The 23,924-nt window shown below is 43.5% G+C and overlaps 1 protein-coding gene across 4 annotated transcripts in view; it reads right to left on the reverse strand.

Moving 5' to 3' along the window:
* The window catches only part of TMCO4 (transmembrane and coiled-coil domains 4), a 40,776-nt gene extending 17,291 nt beyond the window's left edge, over positions 1 to 23,485 (reverse strand). Inside the window, exons 1-11 of one of the 4 annotated variants that reach the window (XM_087755629.1) lie at positions 23,362 to 23,484; positions 19,763 to 19,947; positions 19,165 to 19,339; positions 14,477 to 14,504; positions 12,368 to 12,500; positions 8,623 to 8,720; positions 7,750 to 7,893; positions 7,127 to 7,246; positions 4,905 to 5,069; positions 4,210 to 4,346; positions 2,617 to 2,701 (exon numbers count right to left, since the gene is read on the reverse strand). In XM_087755629.1, the coding sequence (XP_087611755.1) occupies positions 2,617 to 2,701; positions 4,210 to 4,346; positions 4,905 to 5,069; positions 7,127 to 7,246; positions 7,750 to 7,893; positions 8,623 to 8,720; positions 12,368 to 12,500; positions 14,477 to 14,504; positions 19,165 to 19,339; positions 19,763 to 19,941 (1,264 nt within the window). In that variant the 5' untranslated portion in view covers positions 19,942 to 19,947; positions 23,362 to 23,484. Of the gene's footprint in view, positions 1 to 2,616; positions 2,702 to 4,209; positions 4,347 to 4,904; positions 5,070 to 7,126; positions 7,247 to 7,749; positions 7,894 to 8,622; positions 8,721 to 12,367; positions 12,501 to 14,476; positions 14,505 to 19,164; positions 19,340 to 19,762; positions 19,948 to 23,345 lie in introns of all 4 variants that reach the window. The other 3 variants (XM_087755630.1, XM_087755631.1, XM_087755632.1) reach the window with 3 other exon arrangements.
* Positions 23,486 to 23,924: the final 439 nt, after the last annotated feature.

Raw genomic sequence — 23,924 nt, forward strand, 5'->3', positions numbered from 1 at the left:
AAGGTGCTGCCTGGTTAGGCTTTTAAAATGTACATCAATTGGTTTCCTTTCCCTAATAGCAGTAAAAGACTTGGAGCTGCCTGCAGCGCCCGCATCTTTCTCTGCAGTGTAAATCCTAGCGCCTGACAACAATCCAAAAGAGCTGTTGTGGTATTATTTCTTATCGCAAAGCAAATTTTGCACCAATCAAGAGAACAGCAAAGAGCAATTCAATTTTGTTAGCGTAATCTGTGAGCAATAAATTTCTGTTCCCATAATCGTGGGCAATGAAAAAAGAAACCCAGAGCCTTGCGAACGGGGAGCTTGTTCCAACCAAGGTACTAAATTCCATGGCCACGGTGTGAGCCAACTGAATAAACAAACAGCTAATTCATCAGGATCCTGAATATTTGGGTAAGGTATTGGAAGCTTTGGTTTCTCCAGTCCTTTGTACAGCTTATTTCTTGCTCAGAACAAAAATGTTTAGCCTTGGCTGAAAAATAATCATTTTCTTCAAATGTTGACCGAGGGAAACAGAAACCTGAGAACAGATCACTGGCCTACAGAGTTGCTGACACTCCAGATAAGTTAAATGTATTTCACAGCTTGCAAATCTTTTATATGATGAAGAATAATAAAGTCTGCACAGCGGGGGGGGGTAGGGGGTGGGGGTGGGGAAGCAATTACTGATGGGCAAAAATTAAAAACTGGTAAGATGATTTGCCCAGAAAAGGTGCAGAAGATACAAGCTGACCCCGAGACCATAACCTGTCTTTGGGAGCTGGGCTGTGCTGTGTCTTTAGGGTACAACTCACTGGGCAAGGAGGAAAGCATCTCATCCCGTTAGTCCTCACTGAAAAGAGCAGGAGTGGAATTTAGCTCTCTCTGGGCAGCGTACAGATGCAGTGCCAAGGACAGCGTTTCATGGCAGAGTTTGGCAGCAGTGTTCCTGATACCTAACCACAGCAGAGATGACAACCCGGTGGTTTTTCATCACGATTCCCATGTGTTTTAGTAAATAAGAAGTGTAAACTAATGGTGAATCAGACCAATGATCTTCCCATGTAGTAACTTGTCTCTGATGGGTCATTACTACATCTTCTGCTATAATGGCATTTTCTGGAAACCTACTAAGCTCTGGCTTCCAAGGTCACTTGTGATGAAGTATCCCAAAGGTTATTTAATTGCTTTGCAAAGAGTATTTTCTTTTAACAGAATTTGAGTTTCTGCCATGGTGTTTCACTGGATAATCCATGATTAGTTATTTGTCCTCAGAAATGCCACTGCCATCTGGATACAAAAGGCCTGCATGCCTAAGCCTTGTATTTCTTTTGTGTGAGACATCCAAGTCCAAACCCAAATCAGTCTCAGATGTCCCAGGTCCCAGCTCCATTCCTTCTGTGGCTTGTACTGGAATGTGCATGTGAAGAACGCCTTGGCAATCTGCGCTAAACATGCTGCTTTTCATCTCGCAAACAGCTTAGCTTTCGTAATTCAATTAAGGAACTGAAAAATTAGTGTACAGTGGGGAGCTGCTATGATACATAATTACGATGCTTAGATTTCTTTAGAATGGCAGCCAACCTTAAAGACCCCTAATGATTTCCTTTCACGTATTACTTAGCTACAGTCCCATGTTATTCCAGTGAGAGACTGCAGAACATTAAATAAAAGCCTGAAAATATCTCAGCCCCTGGCATTCTTAGGACACTAAAAGAGTAGATCTAGGGCCAGATTAGGATCTGGGTTCTGGCTTCAGTCTAACTCCATTAAGATCATTCTGGATTTGATTAGATTTATTTTGAGAACAGAATTCCTGTATTTGAGGACTTCCATCTTAAACCAGAGGTGAAGTTCTGGTACACGGCTGTCAACAGAAAAGATGCTGACCTCCTCCGTCCTCACTTGACTCTATTCCCACCTTCTTGGACTTTATCAAACATTTTCCTTTATAAAGCTCCTTATTTGTTAGCGACTCTTTGTGAGGCTAAAGCGTTGATGAATTAAATTAGCTACGTAGGGGGGAAGGCAGGCTGCATGCACACACTCACTACTGACTCAACTCCAAGATGCAATTTATATCAACTGATCATAATGATTTTATTCTTTTTCTAAATTAAAAATAGAATCTATTAATAAACAGAACCACAACGGGTAATAAATTGACAGATGGTTTTATACTTGACTTTGGGGAAAAATTACCATGAAAATAGCAGATGACAGTGGCATTTCAGTGACTTAAATGGAAGGGAGGACTCAGGGAATCAGATACAATAGCTACAGAGAGCTTCCAATAAAGGCAAAGCATCCTCTGCCAGGATCACAGCGGCGCGTGGGCAGCTCACAGACTGATCTAGCAGTCGAATGTCACAAAATGTCAAGTTGTTGTTTACAGACTGGAGACCAAACTGACACACTGGAGCACCTCGAGTGAAGACAGCGGATTTAATCCACTGGACTGGTGGAAATGACAGCAGAATTTGGCTCCAAATGCATTTCAAAACCATTTTTTTAGGTTTCTGTCCTATCCTAAATGACCCAAGTTCTGTTCCAGAAGAACTCTTCCTCTTGGAAGAAACACTTCCCTACCAGCAGTAAGGAAAATAAAGGAGAAAAAGGTTAGAAGGTGAATTTTACCTTTTTCTTGAGCCATTTCCTGCAGGCAGAAGTAAATGACTCTTGCACCCAGACTGAAGCCAATCAGTGTGACAGGTCGCTTGCCCTAAGAAAGGAGGAAACGCCATCAGATACTGTTCTAGACCTAGAAAGAGAGATTGGCCATAGGATCCCCAGACCATGATATGCAAAGCACTTACACTTGTTCGTGATTTTTTAAACATTCGAGCAATTTACTTGATTTCAAAGGGATTATGTGTCCTTAAAATTATGCCCAGTTCAACATTCAGAATTCTGCATACCTAGGTATTTTGTATTTTTTGATACTCAGAAAATCAATTGAAAGAATCCAATGATCAGAAGTTACAACAAAGTAGATGTTTCAAACAGAAACAAAACATTCACTGTCATTGTTTTGAAATTTCCAAATGAAAGCCTAATTCACGGAACAAAATTTTCCTAGAAATATTTCAATAAACAGAAGAGGCTGTAATACAAAAATATTGACCACTTCTAGACTTAAGACTGAATGGCAGCAGCACTGTGTGGCTGTTATAAAAAATGACATGGGGTAAGCTCTTATTCTGAATAGCCTAACAAGATTTTCTATAAGATCAAAGGGAGCCTAATCTCAACAGCAATGAAAAATGGCCTTCGTATTAACCAGGGCGCAGGTGTGCGATGGACTCCCTAGACATCGCGCTAACTAGTTTTAGACGCTCCAGCACGTTGGAATGTGTGTTTTCACAATAGCGAGTGTTTAAAAGGCAGTAACAAATGCCCCCAAGCAAAACAAAGGGCTTGTATGAAATCAAGTTTATTGCCTTTCCTGGGATTGTATTTTTATGAGAAATCAAGTTTGTTTCTACTCTGCTGTTTCACATTGTTATTTATGACATGCAGCTCTGGGGCCACGGCTCCCATAGGGCTCCTCTGTAACAGGTACCGGACTAATGTGCCTGTGAGACGAACACACGGCCAGCAGAAAACAGCCCCTCTCCATGCCAGTGATAGCCCAGCAAATAATGGCAGGCTTTTGGGGGGCAGAAGCATCTTTTGCAAGCCTTCTCAGGGAGGCTTAATAACTTCTGTCACTTCTTTCAGGTACCAGCCCATTCCACTTCTCTGTAGGCAAAAACATGGCTCACAGTGCATCTGCTGCTGCACAGTCTTCTCTTACGTTGTTTTGCTAGCATCTCTTAATTATCAGTGAATATTTTTACCACTCTGTATTCTCTTTTCCTTTTCACCTACCTTTACTTTCTGTTCTCAAATTTCCACCAGGTGAGTTGGCCTGGCTGTTTTGTGACATGGTCAAGCCACTTGTCATTTATGACCTGGATCTCTTCTTCTTCATTTAGAAAAGCTTTAGGTTGAATGGAAGGAATCTTAGCAGGAATTCTCTGATTCACTTGGGACTTCCTATTTGTCCTCAACGAACCAGATACATGCTGGTCACCTTCACGCATAACTTTCTAATTTTTCAGTTTATTATTCAGCTGCTTCTCCTTGGAAAGATACCACTTGGTAGTTAACTAGCATGACTATAAAACTTAACCTCCGTGAGCCAAATCCCTTCCAGACGTTATTCCTGGATAATTTCTAGCCAATTACCTGCTGTCGACTGAGCAGGATATGGGCTAGGTGTTTGCCTACTTCAGCAGACCGATGGATACACACTCCCCAGGGGTTGTCAATGACACTGGCAACAGTTAAGAGCGAAGCTGGCCAAGTCAAGGCTGTCACAATACCTGCAACACACAAAGCAAACGGCACGGCACAGTCACAAATCTGGGCTGCTCTTAGGAAACATCAAAAGCAAGATGGTTCACTGAAGTTAAAAGCTAAACCTAGGACCTTTGTCATTTCCAGTTCTTCTTTCTCAAGAGCTGATCTCAGAAATGTTTTGCTAAACTAGAGATAAGAAAGAATCTGATGTTCTGATATGGAGGCAAACAGACACTATACGTGAACGTAACCTACATGTTTGAAAGGTTTATGTATAGCAGTAAAACAGTGTAATAACACAGAGAAATAAACAGAGTCACACGTGAAGGAAGGTGTTTCCAGCTGTAATTTTAAAAGAATGAGTCAATGACACAGAGGCACAGCAATCCAGGAAAGCAAATCTAAATTACAGGTGTGGCAGAGAAGGTTCTCAGGCCACTTCTGCAGGGCAGTGCCAGTACTGCCAAGGGAGATGCCCTCTCAGAAATCTTCCTCGTTTAGGAAAGCTCCTTTAAACAGACACCAACAGTGAAACTGCGCAAGAGCCACTCAAGCAGATCTGATACGATTTAGGTTCTTACCTGACAAGACAGTGAATTTTAGAGCTTCTTGAGCCATCATGTTCACAAAACCATTCAGCAAGGAATCTAAGGCATTGCCAAGCTCCATCAAGTACTTGGATTCCCAGGCCAGGCAATACTGCTCACTCGATTGCAACATGCTGCTCCATGGCGCTGTGAAGCTCCCTGAGAGAGGGTGCAAAGATGGAATTCATGTTCAGAGAAAACGCAACAACAGCTGACTCTGGGCAAGGCGAGTCCAACAAAGAATCAGAAAAGAACCAGCAGGACACTGGAATATACTAATATACTGTGATAACAAGGAATCATATTTAAAACTACTGTGAGATTTAGACTCCATATTTCCATTGTTTTACAATAAATTTGGGCTTTGTTAGTAACCGTGCAGCTTTAGCTGCCTTGGTAAAGAGTTTTCAGTGTGGACAGGCTCAGAAGTCACGACCCATTCAATTGCCTCAGAGACTGCCAAGACAGACAGACATTAACACTAATTATGTCAGGTGTTAAGGACATTCCTCTTATCATCAGACATCAGGCCAAGTCCTGCAGCTCTGTCCTCTCATACAGACCAAAGGAGGGCCTGTCCTGAGAAAGATCAAGTGCTGAATGGCTGCACAGACTGACTTCAATGGGACCAGAAGCACAGAAAATATGTAAGATTTTGTCAAAATCTATCACAGAGCATCTTCCCAGCACTTCAGTCAGATGGGCAAGGTTTGCAGTAACGGCTCTGTCTGAAAACAAGGAATCTGCATTTGCAGATCCTGACGGCAATTATTTTTACCTCGCCATCTAGCCTAGTTAGCCACTTCAGTTTAATTTCTTCCCTCCAGGTGCTAATCAAAAGCAGTGCCTGGGCGTTTGAGAGATAATGGATAATTTACACTGTGCAAGCCTAATTTTTGGCTGAAAGAACAATTTTTAAGCCATATTCTCTCTCCTGTTTGTAATGTAGCTTGTCCTAAGTGGCCAGGAGGGGCCTGGCAATGCTATTAATGGCAGATGAACTCTAAAGGGCAGAGCAGAATTTTCATTTTAACTAACTAAAATCCTTCCCACACTGTTCCTTCCCCAACCAGTGCAGGGCAGGTCGAGGCAGATGCTGACCCAAGTGGTACGAGAGAGCCTCATGCCAAATCGCACCACAATATACTGTCAGATTTGGGAAGGTACAGATAGGCAGCTAGTGGGAGCTCAAAAATCGCAATGTAGCAAATTCCATTAAAAACCTGGCTTCAGTCCTTCTGTTTTAAGAAGTCATGTAAGTGTGTAAATAGACAGATGCAGCTGTAAGGAGGAAAATGGATGACAATTCTAGTTTTGCTTTTTTAAACGTTATAGCAGACTGCTAGTTATGGAAGAAGAATGCGTGTCATTTGTAACTCCCTTTTAAGGGCAAACAGACACAAAAAGGTTCCTGAAGGGACGCACTTGTCTTTGTAACAGTGCCTGGGAGCCCTCCGACCCCAAGGATTTGGACCCCTGGCAAGCAGACAATGAGAAAAGCCAAAGCACAGTACTGCAAAGTGACAATAACCTTACTCTGACAGCAAGCTGCCACCTAACAAGCAACAGGACAGACATCCTTCTGCATTAATGATGCCCAGTGTTAATTATGATGCTTCTGAATAAACTGGCAACTATTCAGTCAGGTTGCTGAACAGATCAGCAGACAGTTGACGTATTTTATATGACAAGCTATACTGGAAAATAAAACACTACAGACCTTTCAAGGTTGCTGCCTCTAAGTTCACCTCCTGAGTGCTGTGCTTAACAGGATTTACTTGACAGAACTTTCTTGCCAATAAACCTCATTAGCTGGCAGGTACCAAGAAAGAAAAAAAACTATTTTCTGTTAATTGCTGGAGGATAAACATAAGGTCTCAGAGGTAGGTGAGACACTTTATACTAGTGCTGGAAATTATCCACCCCAAACAGACCTTTCCTAGCAAAACCATACAGCGTTTATTAACAGAAATGATCCTGCTATTACTACTACCAATCCTATTATCACTACCAATTTACTGCCCTCTCTCTTTCCTCTGTTTTGATTGGGATTGCAGATTGGGTTACAAAGTCTTATGTTGAGAGTCGATCTGTTTTAGTTACCAGGCCATGCAAGCGTGGGGAAGACATGGTGCTATGAGAGCACAAACACTGCTCGGAGTAGAACACAGACATGGCTCTCCAGGCTCCTCTCAGTTTCCTTATCTTGTTCTTACCATATTTGCCAGTGCACAGCCATCCAGTAATTGCTATGGTGATATGAAGCTGCTTTCCTTCAGTAAGTGGGAGGAATTCAAACTCTTCTATGGCTCCCACACGCTTCTTCATCTTGTATCCTACACACAGCAAGGCAGAAATATGAGTCTCGGAAATCGCACAGCACGGACAGACTCTGCTAAAAGTAGAAGTTCGTAAGAAATTACTTGGGTAATTTGGATCGGGTTTTTTACTTTCCAAAACCCTCGGCCAGTCCATGCATTACTTAGAGCTTGGTATGGAGCCAACATGATCCTTCTGAGCTTGTGTGATCTAAGGGAATCCCAGCAGAAGGCTTTTTTGCTGCTGACAGCAGCCACTGCTCTGCATGCCAGCATCTTTCTAATCCGAAGCAGCAAGCTTCCATTTCCTTCATTAGCCACATACCAAGTATTCTTTTCCTACTTGGTCATCAGGGGCTACACAGTATCTTAATCAGCATTGAAATAAAAATTTCACAGTTGTAAGATTACACCTCAAGTTGCTTCCCTTGCTCTGCAGAGCTCAGTTAAGTCATTAGCTCTGGATTTGCAGACATGATCCTGTGCTTCAGTAGCTGAGAAATGTGCGGTCACTCTCTTACCAGTAAGGCCAGCTCCAGCTGCTCCGAAAAGCGATGCCATGACAGCAATTCCAGCAGTCGAACCTAAAGCAGCTGCTCCAGCACTTCCGATGATAGTAGCAGCTCCCGCAGCAACCAGAGGGGCAGCAAGGCCCCCTGTCAAGCCTGAAGATGCAACAAGTGATATCACCAAACTATTATCAATTACAAAAACCAGGCAGTCATTTCCCTGAGCTGTGTGAGTACTGCTAATGCTACTGAAAGAGGACAAATGATGGTCTTTTTTGCATCACCAATAAAGGGGCTTTCTGAGACCTTCCCCAGGCCCTGAATCTCTGCACGGATTCTTTGACTGACTTCAGTAAAAATGAAGAATAATTTAAAAGTCAGAGAAAGAATGTGTGGTAGACTGGGGTGAGCTACGCCCTCTTTGCTAAGGAAACATTGATCTAGTCTCACACTATTTTGAATTTAGAGTTGAAGATCTGATCCTCTTATAACACAAGAGCAAAAGAGCAGAAAACATTTTTTAAGGGTGACGACCTCAGTTTAATACTTCCCCCAGCCAGTGAAGCTACACAGGAATAACTTTTCCACCTAATTCTTTAGTTTTACTTTCACGTGGCTGAAAATACTTTTCTTGGATTTGGGGTTTCTTTTGTTGTTTGGGTTCGTTTTTTTTTTTTTTGTTTGGGGTGTTTTTTTGGTATCTGAAGTGACCTACGACCTTCAGCCTGGCAAAGAAAAGCAGTGAACGCTTTAAAATTAGAGCTTGGGCTACAAGGTACGGTGGCTTCTGCTGCTGAATGTGTAGTTCAGACACCCCTCCCTCTGCCCCTAGTGCTGTGCATGCAACTCAGGAGCAAGTCTCTAAAATGCCTAGGGCAGCCTCACCAATCACTGTTCCGCCCCCAACGGTTGCCAAGCCGATCAGCAGGTATCTCTTCAGCTTTTTTCTTCTTTCCTTCTTTTTTCTTGATATTTCTGCAGTGCTGTGGGGGGATTAGAAGCACAAAAGCTGATGGAAAAGCCTGATCGATAACAGTGCTGCATCAGAATCTGCTTTTATTCTCCTCAGTGTAATTCCCCTACCGGGAACAGTAAAAAGTAACATGCAGGTGTGGACTGTGACAACACACTCAGATTTATGAGCATGGACATAAAGCCACAGATTTAAATTGAAACAATTTAATTGCTGACAAAACCAACAGATGTTACTTACTTGGAAAACCCTTCCTTATAGGGCTGAAGCTTGTAAAAAAAGAAACAAAAAATCAAAAGCATTTCAATAACTATATACTGCCTATGTGTCTTAAAAAACACAAGCAAGCCAAGGGGAAACAGGGAAAAGGGTTTGAAACAAAAGGGAATAGGGGTAATTTGTGATAACAAACAAAGAGTTGGAATTAAACTATTTTCCAACAACAGCGTTTATATTGAGCTGCTTTCTAATTGCACATCACAATATAATAATATAATAGGTATTAAACACAGCCATTAGTTCATTTGTCTGTGTGCATTTAAGCTAGATTTTAACAAGCTTATCAGAAACAGGTAAATAAACCTAAAAGGAACCAATATCACTTATTACGCACGACTTTTGGCTTCTCTCTGCTGTCTTTGGTTTCTCTCTTACAAGAAATACTTTCCACTTCAGAGGAAAGTGTGAGAAACAGAGGATCCTGGAATAAATTGTTTACAGAGGAAGGTTCCTTCTAGCCTGCTTACGCAGCAGTTAATCTGGGCCTTGAAACATGAGCATTTATCTTGCTTCCAAACTTGGATATTTTCCGTCTTAATCCTAGCCTAATTGTGGATTTTCATTATCCATATAATTGCCTAATCCTTCCTGGAACCCCCTAAGCGCACTGTAATTTTGATAAAGACCATTTCAGATGAGTCCCAAACAATATGCAGCTTTGTAAAACACAGCAGGAGGAGAATGAAGCACAGTGGGTGAAATCCCTGCGTCACTGAAGTCAATGGCAGAACTCCCACTGACTCGCATGGCACAGAGACTTTGTCTCCGCAGAGATCCTCCGAAAAAACAGCGTGCATTACCTGCTGCAGCAGCAAACGGAGCTGTCTGCAGAGAACAGCAGTGCTGCCTGCAATGGCTACCTTTTCAGCAATTTCTGTATAACCACGTTCACTTTCTACAACCCCACGGTCAAAGCGGTATTTGGATATGCCCTAGTTTGTGCATACAGTCACCAATCTGAATGCCTGGAAAAAGATTGCTCCTGGAGTTCTTTAAACAAGTGCTGCAGTCTGACTTAATACCTAAGTTGGCAATATCCAGCAATTTCTGTTCTACATAGTGGTTCATCAGCTTTTATAGTTAACGTGCTGTTGTCTTGGGCTGAAAATACTGACATCGAGGGAGCTGAAATACGGCTAACTGGCTTTAGTTGCAATAATGAGCAATTTGAGTTATGTGGGTAGAAAGATAGCCTGCAGCTAAAGCCTGCCTGAAGATGCAGTAAGTAAAACTACTGCCATGAGAAGTTTTACCTGTCATTGCTTTCCTTCCGTAGCTGCTAGCAACCACTTTTGACTGTTGCTTTCCTAATAGCTTTTGCATTACAATTATCACTTGATTACCAGACTGCTTTTTTTCCACTATGATAATTAACTGCCTCTTCTGGTACTTCTCTGCCCTCGGTGATCTTGGATATACAGCTTCTTGCCTGAACCACAAATTATGTTCAGAGAGGTTTTATAGGTGGAATTACAGGTCATTTTCCAATGATGAAAGTGGCAGGAGTACACGTTATCGAGCAACTGACGTCATGTTTTCCAGTTTCTTACAGAACCAGGTACAAAAGAGAGGCTCACACCCTCAAGTCAGAACATGTTTGGTGTTAGTAATATGGATTTAAGCATTTGAAGCATTGTTCTGTAGGTGACTGTACATTTAACCTTGCACGTTCTGGGCCACAGTCCAACACCCACAGCAGCAAAGGCAGGAGCAAAACCTGTTAACAAATATCAGTAAAAAATGCCTATGCAGAAGCTGCCAAAACCCTATTTGGTTGTTACTGTTCCAAAACCTCTTGCAGTGGACGGTCAAAGCTGGAAGCATCCTAAGCAGATGTTAATGTATTCCCTGCCCCAAAAGTCTGTGAGGTCAAAGCAGTGACAGGTTTATATTCTGCTTCCTTTCCCCATTGACTCCTAACTTTAAAACAAACCAAGGGTCATCGATTCCCCACAAATCTCAGCCTTGTGCCCATTTTAGCAGTGCAGTAACGAATGTGTTCGCAGTGCAGTCTTGCATTGCTCTCATTATCAAGACTTTTTTTTCCTTTTATCTAATAGGTACTTATTTCCATGGCTGCAACTGGAGCAAAGAACAAGATTGAAATCCATGGCTTTCACCACACCAGGTATGCACAGAACCCACTGGGCTAGCTGCAGTGTTTGAAAGCCATGCTTCTAAGTATGCAGCATAATTCTCCAGTCGCTCTTGCCATTATCAGACACACCGCTATCTTTTTGGGTTGCGCTACAGCCCATTTCAAAAGCCACAGTCCAGTTGACACAGAATGAGATACTGGAGCATCATCTTTGCAAGGACACCCCACCCTCAGCATCAGCGTTTTCCTGCACTAAAGGCCCAGGATTGAGTTTGTTTCCACAAGCCACAGCAAAACCAACCCTTGCTCCTGCATGCCAAATGGCGTCCTGTTTAGCAGTCTATGAGCTTGGAGATTATTTTGACTTTCCCTTTTTACAGTGCACTATAAAGTTAAGCTTTATTTAAATAAAGCTATAACTGAAAGATACCCATCACGTGCTGGACCCCACGGTAACGACTGAACTGTATTGTCTCAAGGACGTTGATTAAAGCCTTTATTAGCACTCAGGTTAATCTCATAACCTGTTTGCTGAGTTGACTGATAAAAATATTAAAAGGTTCCTTGAAAGTCCCCTACAGACATTTTTACTGCCTTACATATTGCTAAACCTTCAGACAATTCCTGCCTGGAAGTGGAATATAAAAATACTACATTTCTTATAGATACCAACTTTTTAGCTGTTTCACCATCTAAGAAGTGGTGATTAAGAGAATTAATCTTATGTTAATAACACAGAATTAGGAGTCAGGTCTGTAAGTATCTAAAGATGCAGACTGTTGTCCTCAGAAATCTACCTTCAATAGGAGTTAGACAGCTGTCTCTTAAGCAGGCACAGAGAAGGACACATCCATAGAAGATGAGCAGCTGAGGATCTAACCCTGAAATTTATAGGAACTTCATTCTGCAAGAGGCAGTTCTATCTGAAGAATATTGGGCCAAGAGACAAGAGACTCAAGATCTTTGTGATGTATTTAAGCATAATCTACAGTCTAGGAGAGGCAAGTGGAACGAGGAAATGAGGCAGTTCAGTGCGGAGTAGCCTTTACCAGTTTGCAAGGTTGGGTCTCAGCTCTCATTTTAAGAATGCTGAGCTTTCCTGCTTCTCAGTGCAGCCAAAGTGCTGTGAGGGCTCTGCAACCCTAATCAAGCCATAAACGATTATGCTAAGAGCCATGGGGGGAACAATCAGAGACTGGACTTAGGCACAAGCAATTACTGTTAAGCTTTCAAGCACCGGCAGTGTTTTTTCATCCCATAGTCAACCCAAATGTTCTTACTCTGACTCTTCCTCTTTTTGTTCCTTCAGGCTCTCAAGCAGAGATTCCTCCAAGACTTCCAGCTCCTCCAAGGGGATTCTCAGCAGCCAGGTGATGTGGCAGATCAACACCCTGGCTCGAGCATCGTAGTACCCTTAAACAGAGGGAAGCGCAGGAAATCAATCAGTCTGCATCACACCAGATTAAACAGCGAGTGGTGCGCTGAACTGTGCTAGAGGACCGTCGTACAAACAAGCATAGCTCCTTCTCTCAGGCCTTCTTCGTCTTCTGTGTATTTGAAGACAAGTCCTACTATCTAGAGAAGAAAGCGATAAATGGAAAATCCTTCATCCCTGCACACCTCATCCTGTGACTAGAGTCACTACACCAGGTAATTGCCTCTATGGCAGAAAAAGGATCTCAAATCCTTCCGTCTTCGTCCTCTGCAATAGAGGCCTTTTGGCTCTGGATAGGCTGCATCTTTCTCCTCAAAAGAGAAATGCTGCTGCGAGACCAGTCCTAACTGGAAATATCAAATATTGGGTATCATGACACAGTACACCTCAACTATGCACCAATGCAAGATACGGTATCTTGTAAAAACGCACCTCCATACAAAACCTTTAGATTCAATTCATCTTGTTGGCAACAAGAGGGACTCTGGAGTTCAAAACGACACACTGGCTCAGCTAGCAGCATCATTGACAGTTGTTTGCATTTCTATTTCACCGCTGGAGATGCGGGAGTGGACAGTGCACTCCGACAACGCGTGATAGGAATAATAATTACTCCTGGGCTTATAAGCAGGTGTTCTCTAAGAAAGGACATTTTAGATGTAATAGGTTTTAAATTATTTGTGCCAACTCTTGCTTTTTTAATGTGTTTCTCTCAGTAGCACCTGCTGCTTGCTGATAGTAGGCTTCCGTAAAGGGTTCTTCGTGCATTCTGGGATGAAAAATACAATTGCTTTTCTAGGGGTGGGTGAAGATACCAGCAAGACCCAACTACAAAATATGTTTCTGATACCTGCTGCACGTAGATCAAATATGGCATTTCGCAATCTATTAAGTTTATTTATTTATTACCATCATTACCAAGATACCAGACTACTTCGGTAGGCTTTAATGACGCCACTTTTAAGATCTGTGCTTAGCTGAGAAATAAGGATAGTATTTATCTTCACTTCATCCCTGATATGTGCCACGTCTTGCAAGCCCAAGCAGGTGTTTTAATGAGTAGCCTCCTTGCTTCCTGTCTGCTAATACACAATTTTTAGCTTTTTACTTAGCCAGCTTGGCAGTAAGTCAGCGAGGCTTGAAAATATATTTCTTTTAAATTCCAGCTTAGAAAAATAAGCAGTTTTGCAATAACTGACTTGTCAATTTTCCATTAAAAATAAAGCAAGAACAAAAATGGTACTTTGTTCTGCAGTGAAACAGGCTAATCAGCAACAACGTTTCCTGTGAGAACATGTTAAAACACAGAGATTTAAAAAATGCAAGTAATGATATAAAACAGGCTTCTTTTAGAAATGAACATTTTGTTCAGCAGGAAGTCTATACTTCATTAATTTTATCAGACTAATCCATGTTATGGACTGTAAACCAGAAAATTGTTTTATGTGTAATATAATATTCAAGTAAAATCCCATTTATTTATAATAGGCTTCACCGGCCACTCTGGAATTTATTCCCTGAATATATTTTTTTTTTCTTTTTAGGCAACAAGCGATCTGCAGAAAATTTGCTAGGCTGGGATTTTCATAACAGCTTTACTGCCTTCCTAAAGGAAGAAGTCGCCTGCTCCCCTGGAAACACTGGAGAAAAAACACCTCACTCTAGATATTTCAGTTCAGAACTTTTCTACCACCACGTACATTTGCATGCCAATGCACAGTGTGTGAAGGTAAGGAGGTGAACAGTTGTTCAATTTTTAACAGGTATTATTAATCATTCCTAATATACTTGTTGCTTTCCCTGTAGGGGACACAGGGAAAGAGTGTGCTGCTTTTGCTATAAAGGAAGCTAAGATAAAACAGGATGGTATCTTGAGCTTTTGGAGCATTTTAAAGTATCAGATATAAACTCATCTACATTATTCTTAAAAAGAACAAGTGCTAGGTAAACTTACCATCTCTAAGAGAGAAGGATAGAAGATCCTAAAAAGAAAAAAAGTATATTCAAGTTAAAACTGCTGACGTGTGCCCAGAGGTCTCAAAATGGAGGCATGAAAACCCGCTGGACTATGATTTAACTACTGTAGCATGTCAGTTCATAAAGACAGGAAGCCAGCAAGCTACGATTCAGTAGGGCAGCACAGAGCAAAGCCAGATGTTTCCAGTACAAAATTCTCCATATGCAGGTACAAATGGCTGGACAGAAGTAGATAAGTGCAGGATGGGAGGGCAGTGCCTGCTTGGTATATGCTGAAGCATCCTATATTTTTTGTTATTAGCAATCCTCTTGCAATTGAAAGCACCACGATTACACCGTACTTCCAAGTTTGGAGAAACAGGGCTCTAATCCTCCCACCGCTCTAATGCCTTCTGCTCATTATATAGTCATATATACTCATATTTTCAACATGACTAACAGGTTTGAACGCTACTCTAATGGACTAGTGGCCCCTATTTTCTTTGGCATTCTGGGAATTCATAGCTCTAGGCAGGAAGGCTGAACTGGCATGAAGTTCTTTTGGATTAAGTACTCAAAAATAGAAAACTCAGAATTTATGGCCATCTGTCAAGACTGAGGGACTTGACTTCTGTGTTGGCTCTTCATCATAAAAAATCAGAAAAACAGATCAATCCAATAGATGGTTTCTATGGACAAATCCACGAAAAAAGAGGCCAGTGTTTTTACTACTGTGTTCTCCTCTTTTATTGTCACTGGATAAATTTTAAGTTCTTTATGTAACTACAACACTAAGCATTAGCTCAGTCTAGCTACTCCCTCTCCTACACACAATAAAGCACAGCTGAATGTTACAGGGAATCCTTCAGCCCTTTGGGAACACAAAATATGCAGCAAAGATGTAGGATGCTGCCAAAGATTTTATGATTATTAGTCCCGTAAGCTCTTAAGCAAAATTTGTATCGTAAAAATGTCTCTAATCTTTTCCCTACTGCATGAGAAGTGTAGAAGGGAGAACAAGCCATCCTTAACCAACTCCTACTAGAAGAGGGGCAAACTGTAGTTATTCTCCAGGCAAAAGTAAGTGCCTGGACTCTGAATATCATTTTAATATGAGAAGCATCTGCTATTTCATAAAGGAGGAGAGAGCTTTTGCATAGGCCTAGGGAAACCAAAGGATTAGGGCAGCTGAACTCCCACCTATGGGTGCTTTTTCACAAGGTACAGCCCCAAAACCATCACTCCACTGCTGCCTAATGTTTTCACACACACACCTCTACTGCTGAATATCTGGGTGGCTGTTCCCATCTGCAGAGAAGCCTTCTTTTGCTTGCCTGTACTGCAAATCCTAATGGGATAAGGATTTCCAGAAGGTATCTGTCGGGCTGGGCTCTGCACAAAGCAGTCATCAGTGCTCCTTCATCCTCCCTCCCCATGGCCAAAGCACTCACCCAAGAAAAGGAAGGTCCTGGTTTGCTATCTCCAGTGTGTGAATAACCCTTTTCATTTAAGTTAGTCACTGAATCAGGTCTCCTCTGTTGCCCCAATCACCATGTTGCAGAAAAAAAAGGCTTCTTTTTAGGTCCGGCCACGATTAGTATTCTGTGCACGCACACACACTGCAGACTGTTCCCCAGGCTGGTTGATGGGATGTGGGAACTGGAAACATTAATCCCCACGGGCAGAGGGAAGAATGTAACTCGGGTTTCCCAGAGCCCGAGTACTGTAACTACCCGAGTATCAGACACATGGGCACCATCACCTCCTCCCCGGCTGCAGTTTTGTGAGGAAGGGTTGGCGTGGAGGTGTCAAAGCCCAGCAGAAGGTCCAGGGCTGGGAGTCCCAAGCAGAAAGGTGACCAAGCAAAGAGCCTGAAGTCTAGAATAAGGTGAAGCTTGTGACCTTGTAGCCGTAATTTTCCAACAGGCTTGTGGTTTGTGCAGAGACCATTTGTAGGCAATAAATTCTGCCTGTGAATCACAAAGGGAGCGGTGGGTCTTGACTCAGCTCCTGTACGATATGCCCAGTATCATCTGTGGCACTTAATATCAAATAATCTCTTTTAAAAATCCGGCCGAAGCATTTATATACATGTGTTTCAAAAGCTGAGGGATGGATACAGGTAATCAGTAGATAATCTGGAACTACAGTTTTTATTGCATCTGTGCCAATTAGCATTCCCAAGTATTCCTAATTGGTTTAGGCTTTGCATGTAGTGCTGTGCAGTCATCTGGTATCCAATCAGCGTTGATTAGATTAGTTCATAAGTAGTTTGTTTTCCTCCTCTATGCAGCAGTTATTATATTTCAGTCTTACTTTGAAGTTGGTGTTTTGAATCTCCCTGTGAACTCTATGCAGAAGACTACCACCCATATGATCGAGAAAGCTTACAAGGGAGGCGATCTTTATTCAGAGTCTTTGCCAGCTTTTTATGAATTGCTCCAAGTTCAAAACTAATTTCCTCAACAACAGAGAGCATCCAATCCACATCGCAGTGGATGTGTGTAGAAAAACACAGGAAAATGGGCATTCTAAGTACGTTCAGAGCAAAAAAAATTATTCACAATAAGAACTTCCAACGTTTTCTCACCTATCATCACTTCTTCACCGGTTTTGTTGCACTACCTTCTCATACTGCACCCACAGCCTGCGTGTTATGACTACTGTCCTTAAAGGATTCACTTAACCAACATTTGCCTGTATTAGTCATCTGCAATGAATGCAAACAAAGATAAAAATCCATAATCCTCGCATTTTCATTGAACCAATGGTGAGCTCACCTCTAATCTCCTGACCTCATGTATCATCCCTTCAGCACCGCTGAGATGGAGGGCATTCAAAAATGCAGGCACGAGTGCTGACAGGACCCTGCCGCTGAACATATACTGAGCAATTAAAGTGTGTACTTGTTAAATAAGCAGTGAATGTTGCATCAGTAGCAGCCGAATACAAAGAAGCAAGAGCGCCATAAAGCAACATATCAAAAATTCACAAAGCTTTGTCCCGTAGCTTGTTTATTTTCAGGTAAGAAGGAAAAAGCTGATCTTAGCTTGACACACTGAAGTTTCCCACACGCCAGTATGCTTTCCTGAAGACACCTTGCAAGCCTCTGCTGCCTTGCTCTACGAAAGTCTTTAATTCTCTCTTTCCTTTGACAAAATCAATCACCTTGCCCATATACGTGACTGCATAAGGTATTGATGTTGTGGCATTAGACTGATAGCTATTCCTGATCTTTGCTTTCAACTAATCAAAGAGTCGTTATCTGCGGCTTCTGTATTCCACCTGAATCCAGGTGGTAAGTGCCTCAGTTCTCCGGCTTACAGTAAAATACCGCGCGCTCCCACTGATCCAGAGCCACTTTTGTAAAAGCACAAGAAGCCCTTATGCAGCATAAGCTCAGAGCAAGCAGAAGTTAAATTTCACCAAAATTTCACCCTTAATAAGCTCAGCAGCAATACAGGAAAACTTGCCTAATTCTAGAGAATCCATCCCGAAGCAGCGAGAACGAGGGAAACAACCTGGGAAATACCAAGCCATCTAGATGCAGAAAGAACTGGGTGTGGCTTTATTGATTTTGAGCAAACAACATCAAAACAGCTGCTCTTATTTTAGAAGATCTGTCCTAACTTATTAATTAAGCTGAAGATTCTCCGTCACTGTATTTAAACTGTTATAGGACTTCGGGCATTGTAACATTTGGGTGTTTGGAGCAGATCCTCTGAGGCCTTTTATGGACTGACTAGAAGAAACAAAAGATGGCTGAGATAATGGGAGCTGGTCATGACGACCAAGAAAGTTCACTCCTATCATATCTTTACTTACGCAGCCTTGTTCTCGCATCTGCTGTTCTCTCGGGCCATTGCTAAAGGTGAGTGTGTGATAACTATTACTCAATATCAGCGTTCTGTCTGCACGCAGGATGCCTCGCTATTTCCTTGTGCGCAGCACACAGCGAAGGGTGCGAGGTGACAGTGGCCACGTTATGCCTGGCATCAGCAGCAGCCTACCGTGCTCTTCGCCCCAGACAGCATTAACGTGAGGCTGGAGGAGATATCTTCCCCAGCTGAGACTCTGCAGCAAAGGTGAACGCCACTAAAAGACTTCACCTCTTTTATCTTTACATCAGCTTTTACATCAGAACATTATGGAGTAGTCCCAGTCTCGCTAATACTTTCTCAGTGAAAGAAAATAAAGTCACAATAACTTACTTCCTTCTAGCCAAAGCTGACTCTGGGAAAAAGACTCTGGAAATTGTGCAATTTTGTGGAGCATAAACGTAGAGGTGTTTTGTATTACAGGAAGAGTGGAGGGGCTTTGAAACAAATGAAAGTCGGGCCTATCAGGCTCAGTGTTTCACCAAAATCAGTAGAAAACGCACATATGAATCAAAACCACTGCAATAATACAGTCAAAGTAAAAAGTCTGACAGTTCTCTGTTCTGTTGAGCAAAAGCATCAAGACACAAAACGTTAATTCAACAGACAGTACCGAGGCCTCATGTTCATCACTTCCACGAGCTGTTAATGGATAGAGAGACTGTACAGCTGCTCAGAAATATATGCATATCAGAAATATTGATTTTACTTCCTTGACTGTACAAACAGAACTTCAGTTGCAAACAGACACGTACGACAAATCTCTCTTGCAAAAGCAAACAAGGGCGAGAGGAGCATATCAACTTACTTGGGTAATGACACCTGGATTTTCTTTCAAGATGGGATCCTTCAGCAAAATCTGGGCAAAAGTTTCTGTGCCCTCACCTCCTAAGCCGCTAGCAAATGCTGCCATGGCAGGTAAGACAGCTTCGGGCAGGTCCAGCCATTTCACAAAGCCCTCAATGAATTCCGTCCTGAAGGAGCTGTAAGGCAACAGTAGCAGTTAAGGCTCCATAACTGGGGATTTTTGCAAATTTTGAGTGGTCCCTGCTTTCAAATGTTGGTCTGTCGCTCTTCACACAAAAATCAAAGCACAGTAAGAAGTCAGCAGAAGGCGAGGTGCTACACAAGCTGGCTAAACAAACAAGCAAGCAATCTGAATGAAGCCAGACTTTTCTTTAATACATGCTTTGAAGTCTGCAGTATTAAGGGATGCCATTTGTGCTGAAGTATATAAGTCTGAGAGGTTTAAGAGAGAAAGTCAATACAATTAAGAAAACACCTAATGTCAAAAGGATCTTCCACTCCCCTAACTTCAGAAGACCTCCAGAGTCTGATACCAGCTCCGTCCAAGCTGCTACCCAAGAGCCACCTCCTTGCTCACCCCTTGCGACCCCGTGTAGTACCTTTGTTCTTTTTCAGGGAACAGCTGTGCTAGGGATATCCCACAAAGCGCCGCGTAAGCAAATCTTCCCGGTTCACCCAGCTGCTGGCCCAGAAGCACACACGGTTCTTTTTCACCTGCCTGTTCAGCCTCGCTGTGCTGTTTCGAAGCCCAGCCTTTCCACTTCTCTTCTGCAGCCATTTTTACCTGCAAGTTCAAAGAGGAAAAAGCAGAAGGAAAAAAAAAAAAACCAGTTGGAAACCAGGAATTGCCTTTGCTTTTTCACTGTCACACTTGCTGTCGGCATTAAGTGAAGTCTGTCAAGGCCCAGCCTGTGTATCCCCCCACAACATGGTGCTGTGACCAGAGAGGACAACAGGAGATTTTCTGTTCACCAGTTCTTAAAAGTTTTGCACAAAATGAGCCGACAATACTTCACGCAGCAAAAGGAGAAGTCGCCTTCAAGATGCAAAGAGGCTGGGCTCCATTCAGGCATATCATTCACATGTTTACTGCAAAAATAACATGTAAAATAAAAGCTCTGCACCTGGTGCAGGGCCCAGTACAGCTGCCTGGGGGATAATTTGCCTCTCTCATCCTCAACCCAAATTGCTCCTCTGCTTATTTTGCTGACAGCATTGAGAAAGTTGAGTCGAGCTGCAGCCTCTGATGAGACGGACTTTTAACGTGTCCCATGGACACACTATGCTTTGCTTGTAACATTCTCTCCTCTATACAACCTGCCACTTCTTTTTCCCTAAACACAAGATCCCTGCGCCACGCAGACCTTCAGCTGAGCCTAAATATTATTTTTTTCAGAGCGCAGACATGCACGCTTCCAACTGAACAGCTTACAGCTGCTCACCGGGAGCTCCCCCAATGATACAGGCGGCTAACCGAGATGGCTGAAATCAGGCAGACATGCCAACAGCTCATTTCACAATTCAACGTGGGTTACAATCTGCTCCAAAGCTCGCTTACATCACCTGAAACTTCTACTGACTTCATCAAGAGTCAATCAGTTTCTAAGTGGCCCAAACCACCTATTTCATTATATACTTCCTATTTTAATGTCTCCTTTCTTCTCAACCCTGTAGAAAGGAAAGTGGCGAAATAGGAATTAGGAGCCCATGATGCCACAACTGAATCTCAGAGGATGCAGACACCATTTATGGGATAGTTTTTGAGTCCCAGAAGAAAGAAATGCAGCACAGGAGCAGCTCTTTTTAAAGAGATTTTATTATCTGCATGCCATCTGTCCTGGTCTTCCAGGAAAGGTGTCTGTCTTGCCTTCCCGCTCAGAAATTTATTCGAGGCGATTCCTGTTTCTCAAGGCTTGCACTATTTAACTGCTGATGTATAAATGCAAGGAAAATTCATCAGTCAAGGGCCGATGGTTAGCGTAACTCGCACCTCTCTCCCTGGGCGAGCTCAGCCCCCAACACGTGGCTCCTGATGCCGCACATGGGTCTAAGGCATCTCGGTGCGTTTCCACGGAAACATCACATTCCAGCAACATGGGAGCACAAAGTCCGCAGGAATAAATAAACCCTGTTCTTTCCATACAACCAGAGAAGGGAAGGGCCAGGTTACGCTTCCCCGGCGAGAGCGGGCGCCTGGGATCGATCCCGGCCCCGGTGGGCCCGCTCCGGTACCAACCTCAACACGCAGCAGCGTTTACGCTTGAATTGCAGGAATTGCAGCTGTGAAGGTGGCATGAGACGTGCCTCCGTGCTTCCCAGGACTTTCTTACAAAATCCCAAGATTGTTTTATTACCTCAGGAGCTCCAAAGCCCTCGCTTGGACCCCGAAAATCCACATCGCACGCTAGGCTCTGATCTTCCTAAAACATCCAGACTTACAGACCAGTTTGCCCAGAAACAATCTAACGCTTAAAGTTTCAATAACTTTACAATTACTTGGCACGTCTACTCACCTCTGGGCACAGATTTATTAGCTTATTATGGGCGACAGCATTAAAAATAAAATCCCCTTCCCTGCTGTGATAGATTTATTGATTTGTTAACACAAGCTCATATGAAAAGTGAAGCAGCTAAAAGGATCCAGAAACAGTACAACTGTTTAACATTCTTTCCCAATAACATAAAAGATGTGACCGATTACAGAGCGACACCATAGTGGCTTCTTGCATGCAACTTTATTGCCATTATGCAAAAAATAATTCACAGTGCTGAGCATCTGGAACACCCAGGGAAAGTTTTTGAAAGACTTTGCTCTGAAGATGCTCTGATCAGTACGCTCAGTGTGCATCCCTCAGCACAGATATCCATTTCTTCATAAATATCTAGGAAAAAGTGGATTTTCAGACACGCAGCATAAAAAAACGGCAACATGCGATTTAGTAAAAACTTGGGCCAAGAAGTTTTGCCACTAAAGCCAAGATGAGGGAATTGAGAGCTAGAAATATATCCAGAAAGTTATTTACAGCTTGTGGCACTGGAATTCACATCTCTGTCTCGAACAATGTGATTCAGCAATCAATAGCATTGCCATAATCTGAACTGTCACTTGAAAGAGAAATTTTTTATCACTTCCAGCGCTCACTTTTCATACAAAGCCCTTTGTTTCCTTGAGAGGTGGTGTATTTTATACAGCGGTTCCCAAAATCCTCTTTGGAAAGCAGAAAGATAATCCTTTTGTGGATCTAAAGCTGTACAATACACGCGTGCTCTCTACTGCTGGAAGAACTACAGAGATGCTGGCATCACGTTTGTCCTGAACTATGACGAAAGTGACCAAATTGCTGACACGTTAATCTCCGAGACCCTCAAAAGTTAATGAGGCATCTCATCAACTTCAGCGAAGTAGCTGTAGGTAATTATTCAGATGGGGCTGGCCAAAAAGTCCCTCACCAAGGCACACCGGAGCAGAACCATTTGGGCAGATGAGTTTTCCTGGGGACTTGCGCGGGGCTCCAGAGCCGTACATGTGCTTACATGCTGGGAGCACCACGGCCTTCGCTTTTAATCCATAGATACAAAGTACGAACACGGAACGCAATTAATTCAGTCCTGGATAAAATCACGTCTTGCCGCAAAAACAGGCGAATGCGATACAGACGGTTGCTGCAGAAATGCGTGCTAAATGTGAAACAGCGACCGAGGGGACGGGGACATGGAAAAGCTAAAAGCTTAAGTAGTTGCAAAACTGAGCGCGTTTGATCCGGTTAACCCCGATGGCAGCAGTGACAGAAGCGATGTCAGCACACAGAAGGTGGGCAGAGGGACATAACCAGCAGAGAAACCACCAGCGGGAAAAACGTGAAGGAAACACCTCAGCTGGGAAAGCTGTGAGGACCGACATCTCCACAGCTGCCGATAGTCACTTTCACCGCAAGTCCTTTGTGTTTGAAATCTCTGCTGCTAGAATACAGGCTTTTTTTTTTTTTTTTTTTTTTTTTTTTTTTTTACAGAAAGTAGCGCTTTTGACAACCACCGAGGAGAAGAAACCAGTCCCCGGCAGCGGGGCGGACGCCGCCACAGCCCTCCCCTCAGGGAGCGGCCTGAGGAGAGGCTCCCGCCCGCTCGCCCCCCCGGCCCGCGGAGCTGCACCCCAGCCGTACCCAGCCCCTCTCCCCGCCTCACCCGGCCCGGACCCGACCTGCCGCCGGCCCGGCCTCACAACGGAGCCGCCGCGCTCCCTTCCGCCGCCTCCCGCCCGCCCCTTCCTGCCCTGCCCGGCCCTGCCCGCCCTTCCCGCCGCCGCTACGTAATCTGCGTACGGCTAGCGGGCCGCTCTGGGCCGCCCTGCTTCTCTACGCTTCACTACGCGACTGGCGTAGCGAGGTGCGTAGGTTGCGGAGCGTAGAGGGGAGGCGAGCTGTGCCCAGGTGATGGCGAGGGCTGGCGGCCAGCACCGGGCTGGCCCTTACCCGGCCCCTCCGTGGGGATGGTGGTACGTCCATCTCCACCGCGAGATGGGTACAGCTGCTCTTTCCTCGCTGCCCACCTTCATCTGCAATCTTGGGCCTTGTCCGCCACGTTGGTGCCTCGCTCGGAGTCTAGGTCTATGTGGGTACCGGCCCTTTTGCTCCCTTTAAAGCCCTTCTTCCCCTGCCAGAACGCCTCCCTCTCTGAGGGAGGGTTACAGAGAGGGGTAGCGATGTGCATTTGGTGAAGCTGCTCTCAGGTTGCTGCACCAAGGCTTCTTTGCCACCTCCAATG

This window comes from Nipponia nippon, unplaced genomic scaffold (genome assembly GCF_047370975.1).
Source record: "Nipponia nippon isolate SJK-2023a ecotype South Korea unplaced genomic scaffold, ASM4737097v1 scaffold_19, whole genome shotgun sequence".
Classification (NCBI taxonomy): Eukaryota; Metazoa; Chordata; class Aves; order Pelecaniformes; family Threskiornithidae; genus Nipponia; species Nipponia nippon.